Raw genomic sequence first — 18,108 nt, 5'->3', positions numbered from 1 at the left:
ATGGCCAAATCACTTACTGAACTGTACTTTGAGGGCGGGCCAAAGCAGCCAGTAGATGTTTTTTATGCAAATGTGTGTAACGGATGTAGGCCAGTAAGAGCTGTGCGTGTAAAACTCACTCCTCTGGCTTCAAGAGGCACGCTAGCATTGTAACCGTGCCCGCCTTTGCCTGGTTCGAATCCTGTTTGGAGCGGGTCAAGTAGGACTGGTTACATTTGGTGCCGTGACCCGGATGGGGGTGAGGTATAGGGGTGTGAGTGTAATGGCAATGGTCAGAGCTGTGCATGTAAACCTCACTCCCCTGGTCTCAAGAGGCCTGCTAGCATTGTTAGCGCGCCCGCCTTCGCCCAGTTCGAATCACATTTGGAGCGGGTCAAGCAGGACTGTTTACATTTGGTGCCGTGACCCGGATGGGGGTGAGGTATAGGGGTGTGAGTGTAATGGCAAAGGTCAGAGCTGTGCTTTTAAACCTCACTCCCCTGGTCTCAAGAGGCCTGCTAGCATTGTTAGCGCGCCTGCCTTGGCCCAGTTCGAATCCCATTTGGAGCGGGTCAAGTAGGACTGGTTACATCTGGTGCCATGACCCGGATGGGGGTGAGGTATAGGGGTGTGAGTGTAATGGACAAAGGTCAGAGCTGTGCTTCTAAACCTCACTCCCCTGGTCTCAAGAGGCCTGCTAGCATTGTTAGCGCGCCTGCCTTGGCCCAGTTCGAATCCCATTTGGAGCGGGTCAAGTAGGACTGGTTACATCTGGTGCCGTGACCCGGATAGGGGTGAGGTTTAGGGGTGTGAGTATAATGGACAAAGGTCAGAGCTGTGCGTGTAAACCTCACTCCCCTGGTCTCAAGAGGCGTGCTAGCATCTGACGCTAGCTGCTGTAGTATTGAGCGTCCTTGTTAGCGTTTGCTTCCCACTTCAGAGACCCCGGTTTGAATCCTGCTCGGAGCGGGTCGAGTAGGACCAGTTACATGTGGAACATGGTGACATAACTAAGTCACAGAACTAATGGCAGGACTACAAACAAGGCTTTTCAGGCAAGTCCTAGCAGACTACCATGAGCAAGGTCTGACACAAATTGACAGTTTACTCCTATCTCTTTGAATTGGGAAACATCAAATTCTCCAAAACTGTTTGCCAAGCTTATGATTAAATTTTATATTTGAAATCACCAATAAAATCTGACAACAAATGTCTCATAAATTTTGTTTATAAACGCTCGAATCATGACAGATCACAATTTTTTTTAGGCTGGAAAGCTAATGCGCAGTGGAAGCACGAGTCTGACTGTTTCTACAGGAACCGGAGCTTCTAACGGATGCAGTGACGCGATGACTTATTTAGAAGGCGGGACTTATTCCACCATATTGAGCGTTGCACTTTTCCCCATTCAAAACAATACGAGTGACGTGTCTTGTTATTCTATAGTCTTTGACGTTACATAGAACCTTCATGTGCAAGAAGAAGGTACTCCTTGAGGAACCTCGAATGATCCGCCAGGAAAGCCACCATTCTCTCTACTCCTGAAACCCCTGGCAGGCCTTCCATGGCAGCTTTCCCTCAGGGATAACCTTGTGTTTCAGACTCGGGTGGTTGTGTTTGGCACCCAGACTCAGCTGCAGCTTTGGGTTTGGACCTCGGATTCAACACTTGCAGTTGCAGTACCTTGCAGTTGGTCACACCATTACCAGGGCCAGAGCTATGGGTGATTCTCATTTCTTATCCTTTGTGCATCCTCGTTTCCTTTCCTCGCTTCTCAGCTCCACCTCCTGTAGGATGCAAGGGAAGGCTGCAAGAAAAGAAAATGAGGACGGAGGAATGGAAGGAAAACTTAATTGTATATTGGAATATTCTTGATCACTCGAGCGTCAGTTCAAAGCGTCATCAGCTGCGCTCAAAGGATCTGCCTTTATGTTGTTAGAGTTTGGCTATAAAATAAATTAATAAATAATAAAGATAAAGCAAGATGGACTGTTGTGATATATGGTTTATTTAAACTGCAAAGGTAAAGCATAAATTAAAATTATCGTGACAGATGTGAAGGGGGAGGATAATTTATACTGAGTCAGGTTTCTTGACAAGAAAGGCTTCCCTATAGGAAGCCTCCTTGTTCCTTGTTCCTCGCGGTGCAATTAGAGAATTGAGATGTCCTCAAAGATGGCTGAATTCGTTCGGTTTCCGGGTCATAGGATGGAGGACAGAGGAGCGAGGAAACGAGGAAGTATCAATTAGAGTATTGAGAAGCACCCTATATCTCATGTTAGAAATCTTTCCCTTCCTATACTTTGATATTTTGGATGTTGTCAGTAGCCCTTATGTAGAGATCTCAATTGTCACTCCATTAGACCATTTTTTGCATTCTAAGTGGTTTTCTTGGCTGACATCTGCACTGCCTCCACCTGGGATTCTCTTTGGCTGCTTTCACAAGGTCAATTCTGCAGTTTTTCCAGAGCAGCCTTGACTACTTTTTCAGGTGATTGTGGAGGAATGAAAGAGGACACTAGTTATGTAACATGGTTCTATGATTTCCGGATAGCTGCCAAAGTTTGTTTTCTTTGGCCAGTAATCCTCACAGCTCAGCCCATGTCATTATATGACTTTGTTGGTATATTCTTTCAACCTGTTCGTCTGGCACTGCGATCATCCACTTGTTCATAGTGCGGCCTGAAGCGGTCATCGGGAAATCACCCAACCACAGTAACCTAACTAGTTGTTTAGTGGCAGACATTGGCATGGTAACGTTGTTTTGCTAACAATACCAAAAACAATGTTACTTTATTAATACACAGTACAGTTGCGTCACAAACTGATGCACTGCTTAATAAGCACTTTCTAGTGCTTCTTGTTTTAACATGCATTTCAAACTCCCAAAAAAAAAGCAGATTAAGGTAAACAGACACAGGAAACTGGCTTTTGTTTTTCTATTAAAAATAATTTATTCCAGGACCACATATAAATAATTCTTGAAACACATTACAGATAATATTTGCTGTGAATAAATACCAAAACAAACCAAAAAACAAGGCTTTTCATACAATACTCTATATGAAAGGTTGCACAAAATTTCTATCTTGTCATCTATATTCCTCTAGGTCTATAACTGGAATGTCACTAGTAAGTCAGGAGTACCGTTCCTAATTCCAGAGCAGCTTATTAAGTATTGTGCAAGTTTGTGATGATCTGAACTGACTGAACAGATCCAGTAGTTGAAGAGCAGACACTCTTAAATTTATGATTCGACTGCAAATTTTTCTGTGTATCATTTATCCAAAGCACATTTCTGTATAGGCCCACATTAAACTAATTCTCAAGTAGACAAAGCTAAATGTGGTTGCACAATATTGGACTTTAAAGATGGGAATGTTTAACACAGACAGTTATTTCTTTATAAATGATGCCACAGAAGCTAACTCTATCTTTCCTCTTTACGTCTTTGCAGATATTTCGGAAATATTCAAATAGAGAATGTCAGTTTGTGCATACTAAACATATGCAAAGAATAGGCTGAGGCATTGTGTGTTTAAAGGAGAGTAGTGCAACCAAAAGAATGTGGCTGGGCAAGAACAGCGAGAAACAGGGAGTTCACAGATCTAGGAGCGGGGCGTTTCCTACCTGGTTCGTTTATGTTTGGACTGATTCGTTTTCGCCTAGCTGTTTATCCCGACGGGGATTTCAAACATCTCAAAGTTTTTTCTCGTCAAAATTTTTTTTACGCCACGGCAATTCCCTTCAGCTTAATGTAATTTCATCGGCTCTATTCATCGGGGAGGTGTCAAGTATCTGGTTTTCATTGCACTTAAGGAATTTTTCAGCCACAGAGAAATGAACATATCCATTCAATAGAACAGACCAAGTCATATGAAGTTTAGCAAGGCAAGCAAAAGTGAAAAATAGTTTCAAGAGCAAGAAGGACTTGCGAAAAAGTGATCAATGGTAAACAAAAACATTCTCAAAGGCAACAGATTCGTACTGCTTGCAGACATCAAATGGTGCAGCAGGAAATGAAATTCGAGCTCAGCTTAGCGAGCTCTCATTGGCACTTAACCTACATTTTATGAATAAACTATCAAATGCTGTCCTTCGGTGGTCTCTGCATACCCTGTTGTACGTCTCGTTCCTGTACTTCCAAAAAAGGCCTGTTGGCTTTCTGCAGTCCACAGTGGCGATGCACATTGGCTTAGACACTTTCAGTAAATTAACTTTGGTCAAATTTGTTTCTACACTGATCAATTCTTATACATGCTCACGTCAATTTTTCAAGAAAGTTTGCAGTTAATTACCCTGTTCAATATAAACAGCAGACGCCACAGGTGTGTGACTAGACGTCACTGCGTATCATAAGTTTCTGTATGCTAGCATCTCACGTAAGTCCTATACACACACATGATACAAATGACCAAAAACTTCATTTGAGAGGTAATCACCAATTCTACAGCACCACCGGGCTTTTTAGGCCCTGCCCAAGACAGGTGGAGGTTTTTGGGCACAAAGTTCCTTGTGTAAGAGTGTTCGCCAGCATGCACAAGAATGCACGATGAACTAGGCCCTTTTTGACATTGAACTTTGTTCAGTCAGCCTCGGTAAATCTGCTTGAAGTGGTCACATTCGTTACAGTAGCCTTGTTTCTCTTGATTGGCGTAGTGATCGCAGCCCTGCGTCTTGCAGCGCTGTTTGCTTTTCTCTTTGGGCGCCTGGGCACGCCGACCCTCTCGCTGGCCTCGGCTGATGCAGTCCGGGCACAGGTCCGTGCAGCCAGGGGACAGGTTCTTACAGCCGCTACGCCGACACTGAGCCTGGTTGAGCACTGGCGGTGGACGTGGTTTCGAGGCCCGCTGGACAGAAACAACAGAGCTTGTTGCTTAATCGGTTCTTCAACACTCAAGCAGAGCCAAACTTCCCCCACAACGGCAAATAAGGACACTTACCGTGACAAGAGGTGGGGAGTTAGAGCCCCTGCTAGCAGCTTGGTTGAGTCTAGCGCTTTGCTCCTTCACGAAGCACTTGTTGCAGTAACCCTCCAGCATGGCCTTTCCCTCGGCACCGCATCCCTGACCTCGGCACCGCGGACAGTTCTGGAAACCCGCCTCGGACGTGTGCCTGGGCTGGACAATAGCAGGGGTGGCCTCTGTGCAGACAAAAATCACACGTTTGATCCTGTGGTCGACGTCACAATGTCTATGAATTGCTTCCTGAACCCAAAAGGAAGTGGAGACTTTATAACCAGGGTTTAAAATTCACACCCGCCAACCCGCGGGTAAAAATCAACTGTGGCGGGTTACGCTGTCGAATCACTAGCCAATTAAGCGTTTTACTTATTATGTTTACACACTTTGCTGGGGAAGTTCATGTAAGCTAGCAATGTAGTTAATCTAGAACATTTGTTCTTCTTTTTTTTGGCTAGTAGAAGTTCTGAATGGCCGGTAATTCACATTTCAGTTCGATTCACATTTATTTGTATAGCGCTTTTCACAATACACATCATTTCAAAGCAGCTTTACAGAAAATGCACGAGTCCACAACATTACAATTTAGAGTGATCTGTTTATCAGAGGTAAGTTATGTATTTCAGAAATGGACATATACAAATCACAGTTAGCTAAAAATGTATAAATTTAAACAATGTAATAATTTAAGGCAGAAACAATGAGCTCACTGAAGTAATCAATACTTGTATGTTAACAAATGATTATGACATTTAGAAAAATGTGGTCACTTAAAAATGCAGTAACCATATTAGTCGGTGAGTGAAAAAGTTGATTTCAAACCCTAATTATAGTTGAGAGATGATATTTTGTGAATTTTTCAAGAGTTTGTGTGAATGCAGAATAGTTGCACTTACGGTGATTGGTCTGGTAGTCTAGATAACATATAGTGCAGAATCCCAGCTTCTCTGCCGTCCCGAAGAACTGGCATCCGGAGCGTTTACACGGCCGGGCGGCGGGCGTTTGCCAGGTGTGTCCGGTGGTGCCCGTGCGTTCGGTCTCCCGATGCATTGCCCACACCGAGGCTTCAGTTGAAGGCTCCTCTTGCTGGGCGTCTCCCCTCTCGGAAACAGCAGTCCTCTGCATGCAGGGCGGGCAAAGACCATTGAATATCCTAAAAACCTCCTGTCGACACATAACGCATCTCTCTGTGTCCCTTTCTCGTTCTCTCTCCCTCTCCGTTTCCTTCTCTCGTTCCCGGCCGCCTTGCACCCACTGACCGTGGCACCATCCGTGAGACGGCCTGTTGGCGGCGGACCGGGTTTGCCTCGCCGTAAAGCAGCGTTCACACAACCCGTCGTGCTCCACACTGAGTGTGAACAAGCATCCGGGTGTCTTGCACTTCATGGCATGAGTCTCACTGTAAAGGCTTAGACTTGGGGCCGTGGGGGGAGCAGAACGAGGGCTAGGAAGGACTGAGCGCTCCAGTCTCCCTCGGCTCTCCGGGTCCGAGGATGACGACTGATTCGAGCTGGAAATGGCCTCTGGTTTCCGACCCGCCTGCCGCTTCTCGAAGCACTCGTGACAGTGGGGTTGAGTGTCCACCGAGACGTAGAAGGTGCATCGGGGTGTGGCGCAGCGGATCTCGATGAGAGAGAGCTGGGAGACCGAGAAGGGAGGGGGACGCTGCGATTGGGGAGCCCATGATGACTCCTTATCCTCTTGCCAGCGCTTATATTCATGGTTTACCAGCTGTAGGTAGTCCTCCATCAGGTTCATATCCTCAGGTAGGTTGCCTTCATCAAGTCTGATGGAGGAAGGATTCAAGATTTTGAAGTCAAGTCACCTTTGTTTATATAGTGCTTTTTACAATACAGATTGTTTCAAAGCAGCTTTACAGAGATAACAGGAACAACTCAAGTAAGTTCACTTTTTGTTGTTGTAAAAAAGGTATTAATTTAGTTCATTCATAGACGCTCTGGAGAAAACCGTGCCACAAAAAGGTACACGACAAAGCGCCATAACTTTATAGGGTTACATTGAGGAACAACCAGCAAGACTTCAACAAAGAGTGTCTTTAGCTCATACCTGGCCGCAGTGATAATCTGTGTGGGATCGTAGCCCAGGCCAATGACAGGGATTTCTATAAGCATTAGGTAGTCTTTTAGCAACTTCTCCTTCTGTTGCTGCTCCTTTTCTGTCAGGAAGTGCAATCGAAGCTCCTCAAACCCTCCTCGTCCCGGGTTTATCAACGGCACCGCACGGATCTCTGAACGGGTCACAAACATCACATATTCAAATACACTGGGCCGACTCAGAGCAACCCTCTGGTGCTCTTCACGTGTCGGTCAAAACATTTTTAAATGAATGTCCTATATTTTATTTTGATAGGTGATTTTTTATACTAAATTATGTTTACGCTGTATTTATAATCCATTTATTCACTTTTTGAGCATAGACCTGAAAATTTAATTTCCAACTTTAACTGTCATAAATCATGAATGCATTAAAGCACAGACTTAAGTTTGATCTCTTTTCAAAGACGTCACTTGGCTTCAGAATATTGCTGAAGTGAAAAAAGTTAACTTAAAAAAAAGGAACAGAATTTTACGTGTTTTACAATTTTACATTTAAAAAATGCACAAAAATACTATTTTTAATTTTTATATGAAATATATATTTTCAAAATCATGTTTTACTGTAAAACTGCAAGAAAATCAAAGCCATTAATCTAAATTTAAGTTGTGTTCCAAATTTGAGCTTGATATCTAAATGAGCGTTCAGTGAGATTGTGTTTGGCTGCAGTACCAAACGCTTCCACTAGAGGAAATTCATCTCCCATTAATTTCCAATGCGCTCATTTTAGACCGCGAGAAGCACAAGTGTGACTATTTTTAACAGGACCATTTAACCTTTTCGAATCATGTCCATGATTTTTTTATGTGTTCACATAGCAAGTGCAAAAACCGATGAAGTAAAAAAAAAAAACTTTTTCGGTCAACAAGAGTAGTGCGATGTCTAGTGACGTACCTGGGCCACTATCTTTGATTGTGATCAGGGGTGCAAAGTGCTGCGAGTCATATCCAAGCACTATGGGATATTTGTAGCATTCTCCTGGAGGCCAGTGCAAAGGCAGGTATATGCCCCCCACATTGAGGGGAGAAAAGGAGGAACCAGACTTCATACTTCTAAGTACTTGGTCTGTTGAGAAAATAAATAAATAAATGAATCAGTCATATATTATGGTCATGTTGATGCACTTGTGCTTGTGCAATTCTATTGAAATGCTCCTGTATTAGGGATACATACCCGCAATAACAATAATTGGCCTCCGTAGAATATTTGAAAGCACAAATATGTGAATATCCTCTAAAGAGTCAAACTGTAGGCCATTACTGCTAGACACTGGAGAAGCCATTTCTACAATCTTAACCCATTCCTCCTCCCAGTTCTGAGAAACAAAACAAATTGCATATATCCATGAGTTATATACCCTTGTCATATCCAAAGGACAATGTTATGATTTTTTGCCTGGCAGTTTTGCATGTTCGTCGTGAAGGTGGAAGTGCTTACCAAAGTGCTGTATCTCAGGCCGGTCTGGGTGAACTCCTGCGAGTGCAGAAGCTCTGTTTGAAAGCGTGTCCTAAAGTTACTAGTGTCTGTTTCCTTCAGTACTGCGTAAAGAGCCTTTCTGAGCACCAGGTCTGTGTCCTGAACCCCTAGAAGATACTGAGAGGCTGCGTGAAGCAGGCAGTTCCCATCACCTAAACCAGAACACACAAACACAGATTATATCTCTGGACAGTCACAACCCAGCAAACAATTTTGCATTTAAAAGACGTCTAATAGCCGTCCAAACACAGTCCTGACGTCTAGGCCAAAACTGAAAATTTACAAAACAAATGGTCTAAACCATAACCCAAGAATCGACTAGTCATCAATTAGATAACAAGGAAATAAAATGAGTGACGAAATGAAACCGAACACTGTTTACTTTGCTTACATGATGGAATATCATACATATCGCAAGTTATTTTGGCAAAAATTACATGTTTTCAAATTCAGGGTCATTTTGTCTAGAAGTGGGTTCCTCATAGTCGGATTTATATTGGGTTTATAGTTAACTGAGAAGGTGAAATGGCGGCTATTGTTTGCTGGGAAGAGCTTGGGACGGTGCATGTTCGTGTGGTGCCATCAGGACATTATTATCCTGAGGCTCCAGAGGAATTAATCCCAAATCGCCACAAACATGGAAGCATGCAGGTCTGCCATTGTACAGTCTAACCAAACATTATTCAGACACCAGATATCATTTGTGATATTGTTTTACTAGTGTGTGCAGGACACTATAGTTCATTTATGTAAGTGAGGAGAGCAAAATAAAGTAAACTGTGACATATTATTCCCAAATATTCTTCATACAGTGACTACCAGTAACATTTAGAAAAATTTGGGACCAAATATGATTCGGACACTTTGAGCTGATCATGTTTTGCTGAAGTGTGTTTTCTTTAATTGCTAATGCTCTTTTCACACACAGACTGAACTAAATGAAGCATTGCTTGGTAATTGGTTGAGCTAAACTGGTATTATCTAATTGTGTAGTTAAATTGACAGATATTCAACATAATTCATTAGTGAGACAGTCTAACAGAAGGATGGACAAAACCAGTGAAACATCAACTGAGTTCTTGTCAAATTTTATTAACATTTTCTAAACTATAGCGAATAAACTGTGATCATGTGAGAAATGTTAAAGGTGTCTGAGTACATTTTGGTTTGACTGTACATTGGATGTCCTGAAGGATAGCGTCACCTTCCACATACATAATCACGTTTGCGGACAAGCTTTACTTTGGGAGAAAAAAACCTCAGGTCATAAAAAATCATAAAGGACGTATTCATGCATTCACAAAAAGGCTATGAAACTTGCAGTTCCTGTTTGGACTTTCTCAATCATCAAAACTGTCATAACATAGAGAGCCTTAGCAACCGGTTGGCATGCATTACATAGCTACAAAATATTTGAAAACTACATATATAATCTTTGCTTTGTTGTTGCATTCACTGACAGCAATATCTTTTACACCTAAAGGTTAGTTCAGCTGTATTTGTCAAAACGCAAGATTAAGGATGAGATAAAAGCAATTCAGGGGATTTCCACAAGAGTTGTTAAAGCAGTTTAAAGATATCAGTTTCATCCAAACTGTGTGCATTTAAAAAACAGAGCATGTGACCATATCTCTGCAAAAACAACCCAACAGCAGTTTGAACATGTCGGGCCAACCTATAGGGAATTTTTTTTGGTAAAGAATCTCAAAACTCTTTTTATATACTTTGGTAAATCAATAACTTTTCTGTAACCTAACCATTCAGTAACTTGAGCACTAAAAAAAAAACAAGCATGCTCTGCAGAACTTTGTACATGGCCTAGATTATGTGTTCTTTCTGATGTTGTGCAACATGTGTGCTCAATCGCATTGGTACGCATTTGCATGTGCGCGCGAGCTTGTGTGAAACGACTGTGAGGAATTTCCCTAGTATGTGATTCTCTGATTAAGCGCCGTAAGGGCTTCACTTCAACTTTTTCTTTCCCTTGACTCCTCTTGACACCAGAGCCATGATATAAAGCATCTGGACTTTCCAGAGAGGAGGGCCGATGTTGCACAGGAATGCCTGTGCCGTGCCCATGCCATCTCTAGGGCCGATAAGGGAAGTCTGAACATATGATCTAGTTCCTGTTCTTTAAACTTGTGCTATTGCTCAAAGCCATGGCTTGTGCCTGTACCTGTTATCAACACAAAAGTAGAGGGAGGTTTTACTCGGTCTATGGTTTATAAATGGAAACTATTTGTACAGTGCATAATATACTGTGTTTTCTTTTTGTTACACAAGAGTAAGTTTCTGTATGACTTTCAACTCCAGGTAAAGAAAACAACAAATTCTACCTCTAAAACATACTCTCATTAACATAAAAGAAATGGATCTGAATCGATAACATTACAAATAAACTCCAACTATCTAAAAGTAGTCCTGCTAACTTATACGAACAACTAACTTAACCACATTTTCCAGAAGCACTTTTCAAAATAAGTAGTTTTTCCAGTAACAAATTGTTAAAGTCCCCCTGTGGTGAAAATCCAGCTTTTAATATTGGTTGTGTCTATGTGGTGTTTTTAATATGCTTTCAGATAAACCATGTGTAAATTCATAAGTCGACACCATTGAAAATCGTTTGAAATCGCTGGTGTTTCTGACGTCACAAACTACCTTGTAACCAATCAGATCAACGTGTGATCGTCAACCAGTGGACCTCTGAGTGAGTGAGTGGAGGCGGGGCTCATTTGCATATTCATATAACCGCATATACTAAATATAGCAAGGGTGTCGAGTTACATTTAAAGCTATTTTAAGATATGACGAAATTTTTTCCAAGGAAAAAACATTTAAATATGTCATTATTGTGATTGAAGATTTTAAGGGATAAAATGACTGAATACAGAGGGACTTTAACAAGTTGTGTTTTTATGTCACATTGCTTGAGAATGCAGATTTATAGTAGATTGAGCTCACTGTCCTCTTTAAAGTAGATTAATTTAAGTGAAGCAATTAACTTGGACTTTCTATCATAGAAGATTTACCAATCTGTCCTTGCACATTTGGTCTCAAACAAACCATTCACTTTTATTCTTATTAAATGTAATGTTTCGGTTGAACATTAATGTTCTGGTTAAACTGTGTTCTGTTCAAGTTTGATTCATTTGACTTACATATGATTAAAGATATTCCCTCCTCAAATTCATAGTTAGCTACTTTTTGTTAATAGTTTGCAAGTGTAGCTTCCCATCTTTTTCAGCTTGACTGTATTTAAACACTTTACTGTAAATTATATGAAACTCGTCACTTGGGAAGTTACAGTTTCAAAGCAGCAACCCCACAAAGAAGAACAGAAAATTAACACACAAATCCTGGATACAAACAACATCTGCTTTACAACCACATCCTTTTCAACACGCTCAGCAATAATGGTCACAGGAGAAAAGCGTGGCCTCAAGAAAATGATTGAAGCATTGTGTAAATATGATAACATTGTCCAGTTCTCCGATCCCAGCAAGCAATTTTGCGTTTAAAAGGCTAAGTCTAATAGCCGTCCAAACACAGTCCTGACGTCTAGGCCAAAACAAGGCAAAATGTGGGCTGTCAGTTAAAATTTAATAGACGTCTAAAACATAGACCAAGAATAGACTAGTCATCAATTAGATAAGGAAATTAAATGAGTGACGAAATGAAACCAAACACCGTGCAATTATGGTTTACTTTGCTTACATAATGGAATATCATAAATCTCTCAAGTTAGTTTGGCAAAAATTACGTGTAACCAAATTCAAGGTTATTTTGGCTAGAAGTGTGTTACTCATAGCCGGACTATATCTGGTCTAAAGTGAACCTAGACGGTGAAATGACGACTATTGCTTACTGGGATTTTTCTGTCATGGCCACAGGAGAAAAGTGCGGCCTCAAGAAAATGACTGAAGCATTGTGTAAATATGATAACATTGTACAGTTCCCCGAGTTTACTGTCATATGATCAGATGCACAAGCTGAAGCAGAGTAATTGATGTGCACATGAACTATTTAACATAAAGCTTTGCAGTTTTGCCTGTCAGCAGTCATTCATTATCAATATCAATTAGTCCATTCGTTACTCATGTTGTATTGCAATGGGGTTTAATAGTAAATAAATAAATACTATACCGGTTATATATATATATATATATATATATATATATATATATATATATATATATATATATATACATATATATATATATATATATATATATATATATATATATACATATATATATATATATATATATATATATATATATATATATATATACATATATATATATATACACTAAATATTATTGTTGTACACACTAATGGTAATCAACACAATTTATTCCTGTAGCTCAAACAGCACATCAATGGTGCCAAGGTTATGATTTAATTCCCAAGGAATGCAAAAACTAATAATAATGATAATTTTGCAATGTAAGTTGCTTTTGATAAATGCATAAATGTAAATGTACAAAATACACCCTCAAACTTTAGACATATCCTCTGCTTTAAGAGCACCAGACTATTGATCAAACTATTTGACTAAACTTGAAATCCAAAGACGCACTTTATAAATCAGTAAAACACAACAGCCGTCTAAAATCTACCGTTCATGCAAACAGGGAACTAGGAAGTTGTTATACTAATGCGGAAGGGCTTTTTTTTTTTTATATTCCTAACCAATCAGGTCAGAGAATTAAGACAAACACAGATACAAGTTTAGAAGGAAGCATAAGCCTAGCACACCTAAAATGGCCATTTTGGCTGCACTGTGTGTTACGTTATTAGCGGTGTTACATTTGAGCGTTACATTTATTCCAGTTCCCCTCTATAATCTATTACGGGTCTTATCAGCGCAATCCGTTTTCAATGACATGTTCCAGTCTAGCGCTTTCATAATCCCGTGTGATTAAAAACAGGAAATTCCTGTTTCATTATGAGGGAAAAATGTGCTTTCCAGAATTATTTTTTTTTTTTTATGCAAGAAATTTACCAGAATACATAAACGAGAAGCTATCAGGAACTAGACGTGGCCAAAAGACATATACTATCACAACTGCATAAAAATAATGAAACTAACAAACAAACAGCACTAGGTTGTTGACTACTTCAGATAAATGGTAATGAAGGTAATGAGTAAATGAGATGCGTGAAGTCTCTGTTTACCTAATTTCAGTTACTGTAAATAGTGACTGTACAATGGAGCAACAATGGCAAGTACAGAGAAGTTTCCCTCGCAGCATTACTCATAAGAGAAGAGCAGAGCGACCTGACCCTGAGCTAGCAAGAGAAACACCAGAGTCACACACACACACACACACACACACACACACTCGCTGGAGCCCAGCATCACGGCACGGCCCCTCAAAGCACACCGAGGGGGAAAAACATCCGTGTGACAGACAGTGCAGGATTTTCCCGTCTGCCATTAAGCGCTGGCTTTTCTTTTAAGCGGTCTAACGATATAGCTTGTTTTTAATGGCAGATACGATATCTTTAGATGTTATAATTCTGATAACAACAGCACTCGAGATGCATGTAAAATCACTGTGATTATGAATTTAATAGTTTGTTACACTATAACTATACTTTTAAGTACTGAGTAATATTAATTAACTACATGTACTTACTATAGGGTTAGGACTAGGGTTTGGTTTTGTTGCATGTAATTATGCATAATTCATAGTTATTTCTAAAATAACTACATGTAACGTAACAATGACACTGCAAAATAAAGCCACTTTTGTTAACCGACCAAGAAGACATGATTATCAGCCAAAAAAATTGGGAAATAGTGATTAATTATTTGGCCTGGCCGATATATATCAGCATATTACTAGTTATAACATACATATTATGAAGAGTTTCACGTGTTGGGTGTAATGCATTACTTAGTAATTAATTACTGTAATTTAATTGCGTTTCTCTTGAAAAGTAAAGTAAGGAATTACTCTGTATAATAATACTGTATAGACTATAGAACAATTTTATATAAAAAATAGTGGATTTATATGTTTTTAATGAAACCTTGTCCCTTTGGTCAGTTCAAGAATAATTTGTGCAATTTTATATTATTTATTTGAAAGAATTAAAGCAGTCTCATGCCTATCCTCGTATTGTTGATAGGTTGATTTGGGATTTAGAAAGTGATTATTATTAAGTAACGCACTACTTTTTAGCACAGTAACTAAAGATTGTAATTAGTAGCTGCTTTTTTAGAGTAACATATCCAACCCTGAGCACTTCCCAAGGTGAATGATAGAGCATTTATATAAAGTATAAGACCATTGATGTATTATTAACCAATACTAATGGTTTGAAAGAAACTTTAGTGTCGCCGTCAATGAAACGTGACTCGAGCTTAAGCTGATAAAATCACAGCATAGTTACCGTTGGTTCTCAGCGGCACCAGCTTCTTGACCTCTCGGCACCAGTTCAACCTCTTCTCCTGTTCCAGCGAGCTTTGCATGGCCCTGTCCAAGATGGCCGCCTGGATGACCTCGCGGAAGGCCTGCGGGAACTGGCTCATGCGGATCATCTCCAGGGTGTAGCGATGCATGCTGCGCAGGTGATGGATCAGGCCGCTGCTGGACGAAGGCTTGACCACGTCATTGGGAACCCGCTCTCTGATTTTCACGGCCTTCAGGAGGTTACTCACAAACAGGAACTTGGGCAGGAAGTTCTGGCCCTGAGACATGGTGATATCTGGAGTGGAGAACCAATCTATCACTGCGAAAGAAGACATGAAACAACAACACCATTGTCAGGAGCGCTCAACCCACGACCATGTGCAGCAGACAAGAATTTCCCCTCATTTCCCTCCACCCTAAAGGTGAAGAACTGAAAGACTGATGGTGGCCCCTGAAAGCTAATGGTGTATTCCAGTCTCATGGTAAAGGGCTCTTGAGGTCAGATGAGTGAAAGGCGAAGATATTTATAAGTCCACCCCCACAATCAATTTTCCAAAACTCCCAGAACAGGCGATAATAGATGGGTTCAGACAAAAATGCCATTGACTGCAAGGGCACCATTTATTTGTCTCGGCTGCCGGGGTTCTTTAGGGACAACTTATTCAGACTGTGTTCCCTTACATATTCGTGAGGAACGCGACATCCTCCACAGTTTTATTAAACACAAAGCACAACGGGGACAATAGAGACCGACGCGAAAATATTAGGCTTTAACATCAGTTGCTGACGCTCGAATTACGTAATTGCCTTGACAGAAGAAGCCGTTAGACAATGGAACACTGTAACACTCGAACGGAAGCTGTATGTCCCCATGGCAACAATAGAACGTTTTCTCCGTTAAACGTTCTTAATCGCTAATAAGTGACGTCTTCGCAAACAATGGCTGTCAAAATCCGTGGCGTTCGTTCAAGACTGTGTATCCGTCCGTACAAGACAGCCTGGCGTTTGAGCTTGAGACAATATGGGAGAAATCAAGCTCGCTTGCTTTAGGAAAGAGTCTAAACGCGACATTAGAGAGGCGAGGGAACGGGCAGCGATGAATCGGACAACTCTTACCTGTTCAATATGTCGGTATCCACCAACAAAGCCCATAAGATGCTCTGGCTCTGCTGCTACTTCACTCAGTCCACTTTAATCGTCCATGGCGCTTTAAGAGATCCACTGGATTTCACTGCTCGCTTGAGACGCGTCCAAAACACGGCAAAGTCTACGCTCTAGTTAGACAGCCCGAATGATACCAGTACATAAAAGCCAGTAGGGGATTTCCATAAGGTACTTTCCACTTTCACAAGCCATTATAAGCGTTTTCTCCTCGTCTTCTCCGCCAGGGGGAGTCAGTGCGCGAGTGAGTGACGCTGCTGAACGCTTACGTTTACGTTCGAGTCGATGACGCAAAGCTCGACGTTTGATTCGCCACACCCATAGTAGTTATTATGTGAGATATGGAAACATAACAACACTGGAAGTCCCAGCCTGTGCATTTTACACGCGTGCATGTTCTAGTTCCATTTTATGTAAAGAATGAATGTGCATTACAAGAAAGGAACTTTTAGTCGTGACTCTTTACAAGGGTCATTCTGCGTTCATTTTTCATTGGAATGCGACTTAAAGTAGGCTAATTAAATCAAACAAGGGTTACACTTTATTTTAAGGTGTCATTGTTACAGTGTAATTATATATTTAAGTACTGAGTACTATTAAGCAACTACATGTACTTTTTATAGGGGTTAGGTAGGATTAGAATTTGGTTGAGGGTTAGTTGCATGTAATTATGCATAATTTACTGTTATTACATGTGACATATGTAACAAGGACACAGCAAAATATAGATTATAACAATTATAAAGAACAGACAATTATAATGTTTGTGTTCAGTCATGGCATTGTGCCATCCACATTATGTCATGACTTCAGAAAGGGAACAGGGTTGACAGTAACAAGATAACAGGGAACGTTTTCAGAAATAATGTTCTCTCAAAGTTACGATCAACGTTCTTCTAGTAACGTTACTAGAATGTTTGTTCAAAGTTCTGATCTTTAATAATATTCTCAAAACGTTAGCACAAAAACGTTATTTTTTTGGTAACACTTTACAATAAGGTTCATTAGTTACCATGAACTAAGAATGAACAATACTTCTTCAGCATTTATTCATTTTAGTTAACATTAATTTCAACATTTACTAATACGTTATTAAAATCAAAGGTTGTATTTGTTAACATTAGTTAATGCACTGTGAACTAACATGAACAAACAATGAACAGCTGTATTTTTATTAAATAACATTAACAAAGATTAATTTGTTAATGTATTGCTCATTGTTGGTTCATGTTAATTCATATAATTAACTAATGTTAACTAATGAACTTTATTGTAAAGTGTTACCATTTTTTTCTTAAATGTGTACGTTCCCTTTTTAAATGTTGTGACTTGTTTCAGAATGTCCAGAGAACATTCTAAAGTTACATTCCAATGATGTTTGAAGAATGATCAAATGGACAGTCTCGTTTTGCAAATTCATAGAACATTCAGAAGTAATGTTTTCATAACTTAATGGAAACGTAAGTGAAATGTTTTTAGAGCATATTTTTGTCAGCTGGGATGATTGACAGTTTAATTCAATGTTACAAAGCAAGCGCAAGGCTGTGAAACTGAAGGTGCTCCTAGAAAGAGAATTTAATGCTGCTATTATACAAATATTCACATTTCAATCCTCTAAAATCTTGGTATGAGGGTTAATATAGAGTCCCCTATAACAAACTTGAACTTGTTCTTGAAGAGTTTGTTTATTAGTAGATTACCTGTACCACAGTAAAAATGTAAATAGAATGCTAAGCGAATCATAAAGATTCATATAGTGCACGATGATGATGATGATGTGGGTGTAAAGTTTAGAGTGCATGTCATTCAAGAGAACTTGATCAGAAGTTCCCATCATAAATAGGGCAATAAAAAGTGACTGACATTTCATTTCTTGCCAGGGTCATTCATTCTGCATATTCAATACAATCAACATTTCTTGGTAACACTGGCTAACACTTTTGATTAATAACGCAAACAAACATCTTTACATTATGCTAAACTAGTCCTTTGAC

General features: G+C 40.1%; 1 protein-coding gene across 1 annotated transcript; it reads right to left on the bottom strand.

Annotated features, from left to right (window-relative positions):
- Window positions 1-2,918: 2,918 nt before the first annotated feature.
- tnfaip3 (tumor necrosis factor, alpha-induced protein 3) lies at window positions 2,919-16,336 on the bottom strand. The gene is made up of 9 exons (XM_081351781.1): window positions 16,070-16,336; window positions 14,934-15,272; window positions 8,493-8,683; window positions 8,229-8,370; window positions 7,950-8,120; window positions 7,008-7,188; window positions 5,837-6,726; window positions 4,923-5,122; window positions 2,919-4,829 (listed from the first exon to the last, which is right to left on the bottom strand). Exons 2-9 carry the CDS (start codon window positions 15,238-15,240, stop codon window positions 4,569-4,571), a joined length of 2,343 nt encoding a protein of 780 aa, XP_081207907.1. The 5' UTR covers window positions 15,241-15,272; window positions 16,070-16,336; the 3' UTR covers window positions 2,919-4,568.
- Window positions 16,337-18,108: the final 1,772 nt, after the last annotated feature.

This window comes from Scardinius erythrophthalmus (assembly GCF_964197995.2).
Source record: "Scardinius erythrophthalmus genome assembly, chromosome: 21".
In the NCBI taxonomy this organism is placed as follows: Eukaryota; Metazoa; Chordata; class Actinopteri; order Cypriniformes; family Leuciscidae; genus Scardinius; species Scardinius erythrophthalmus.
The sequence above is the reverse complement of the archived record's forward strand: the minus strand, read 5'-3'. Positions and strand labels throughout refer to the sequence as shown.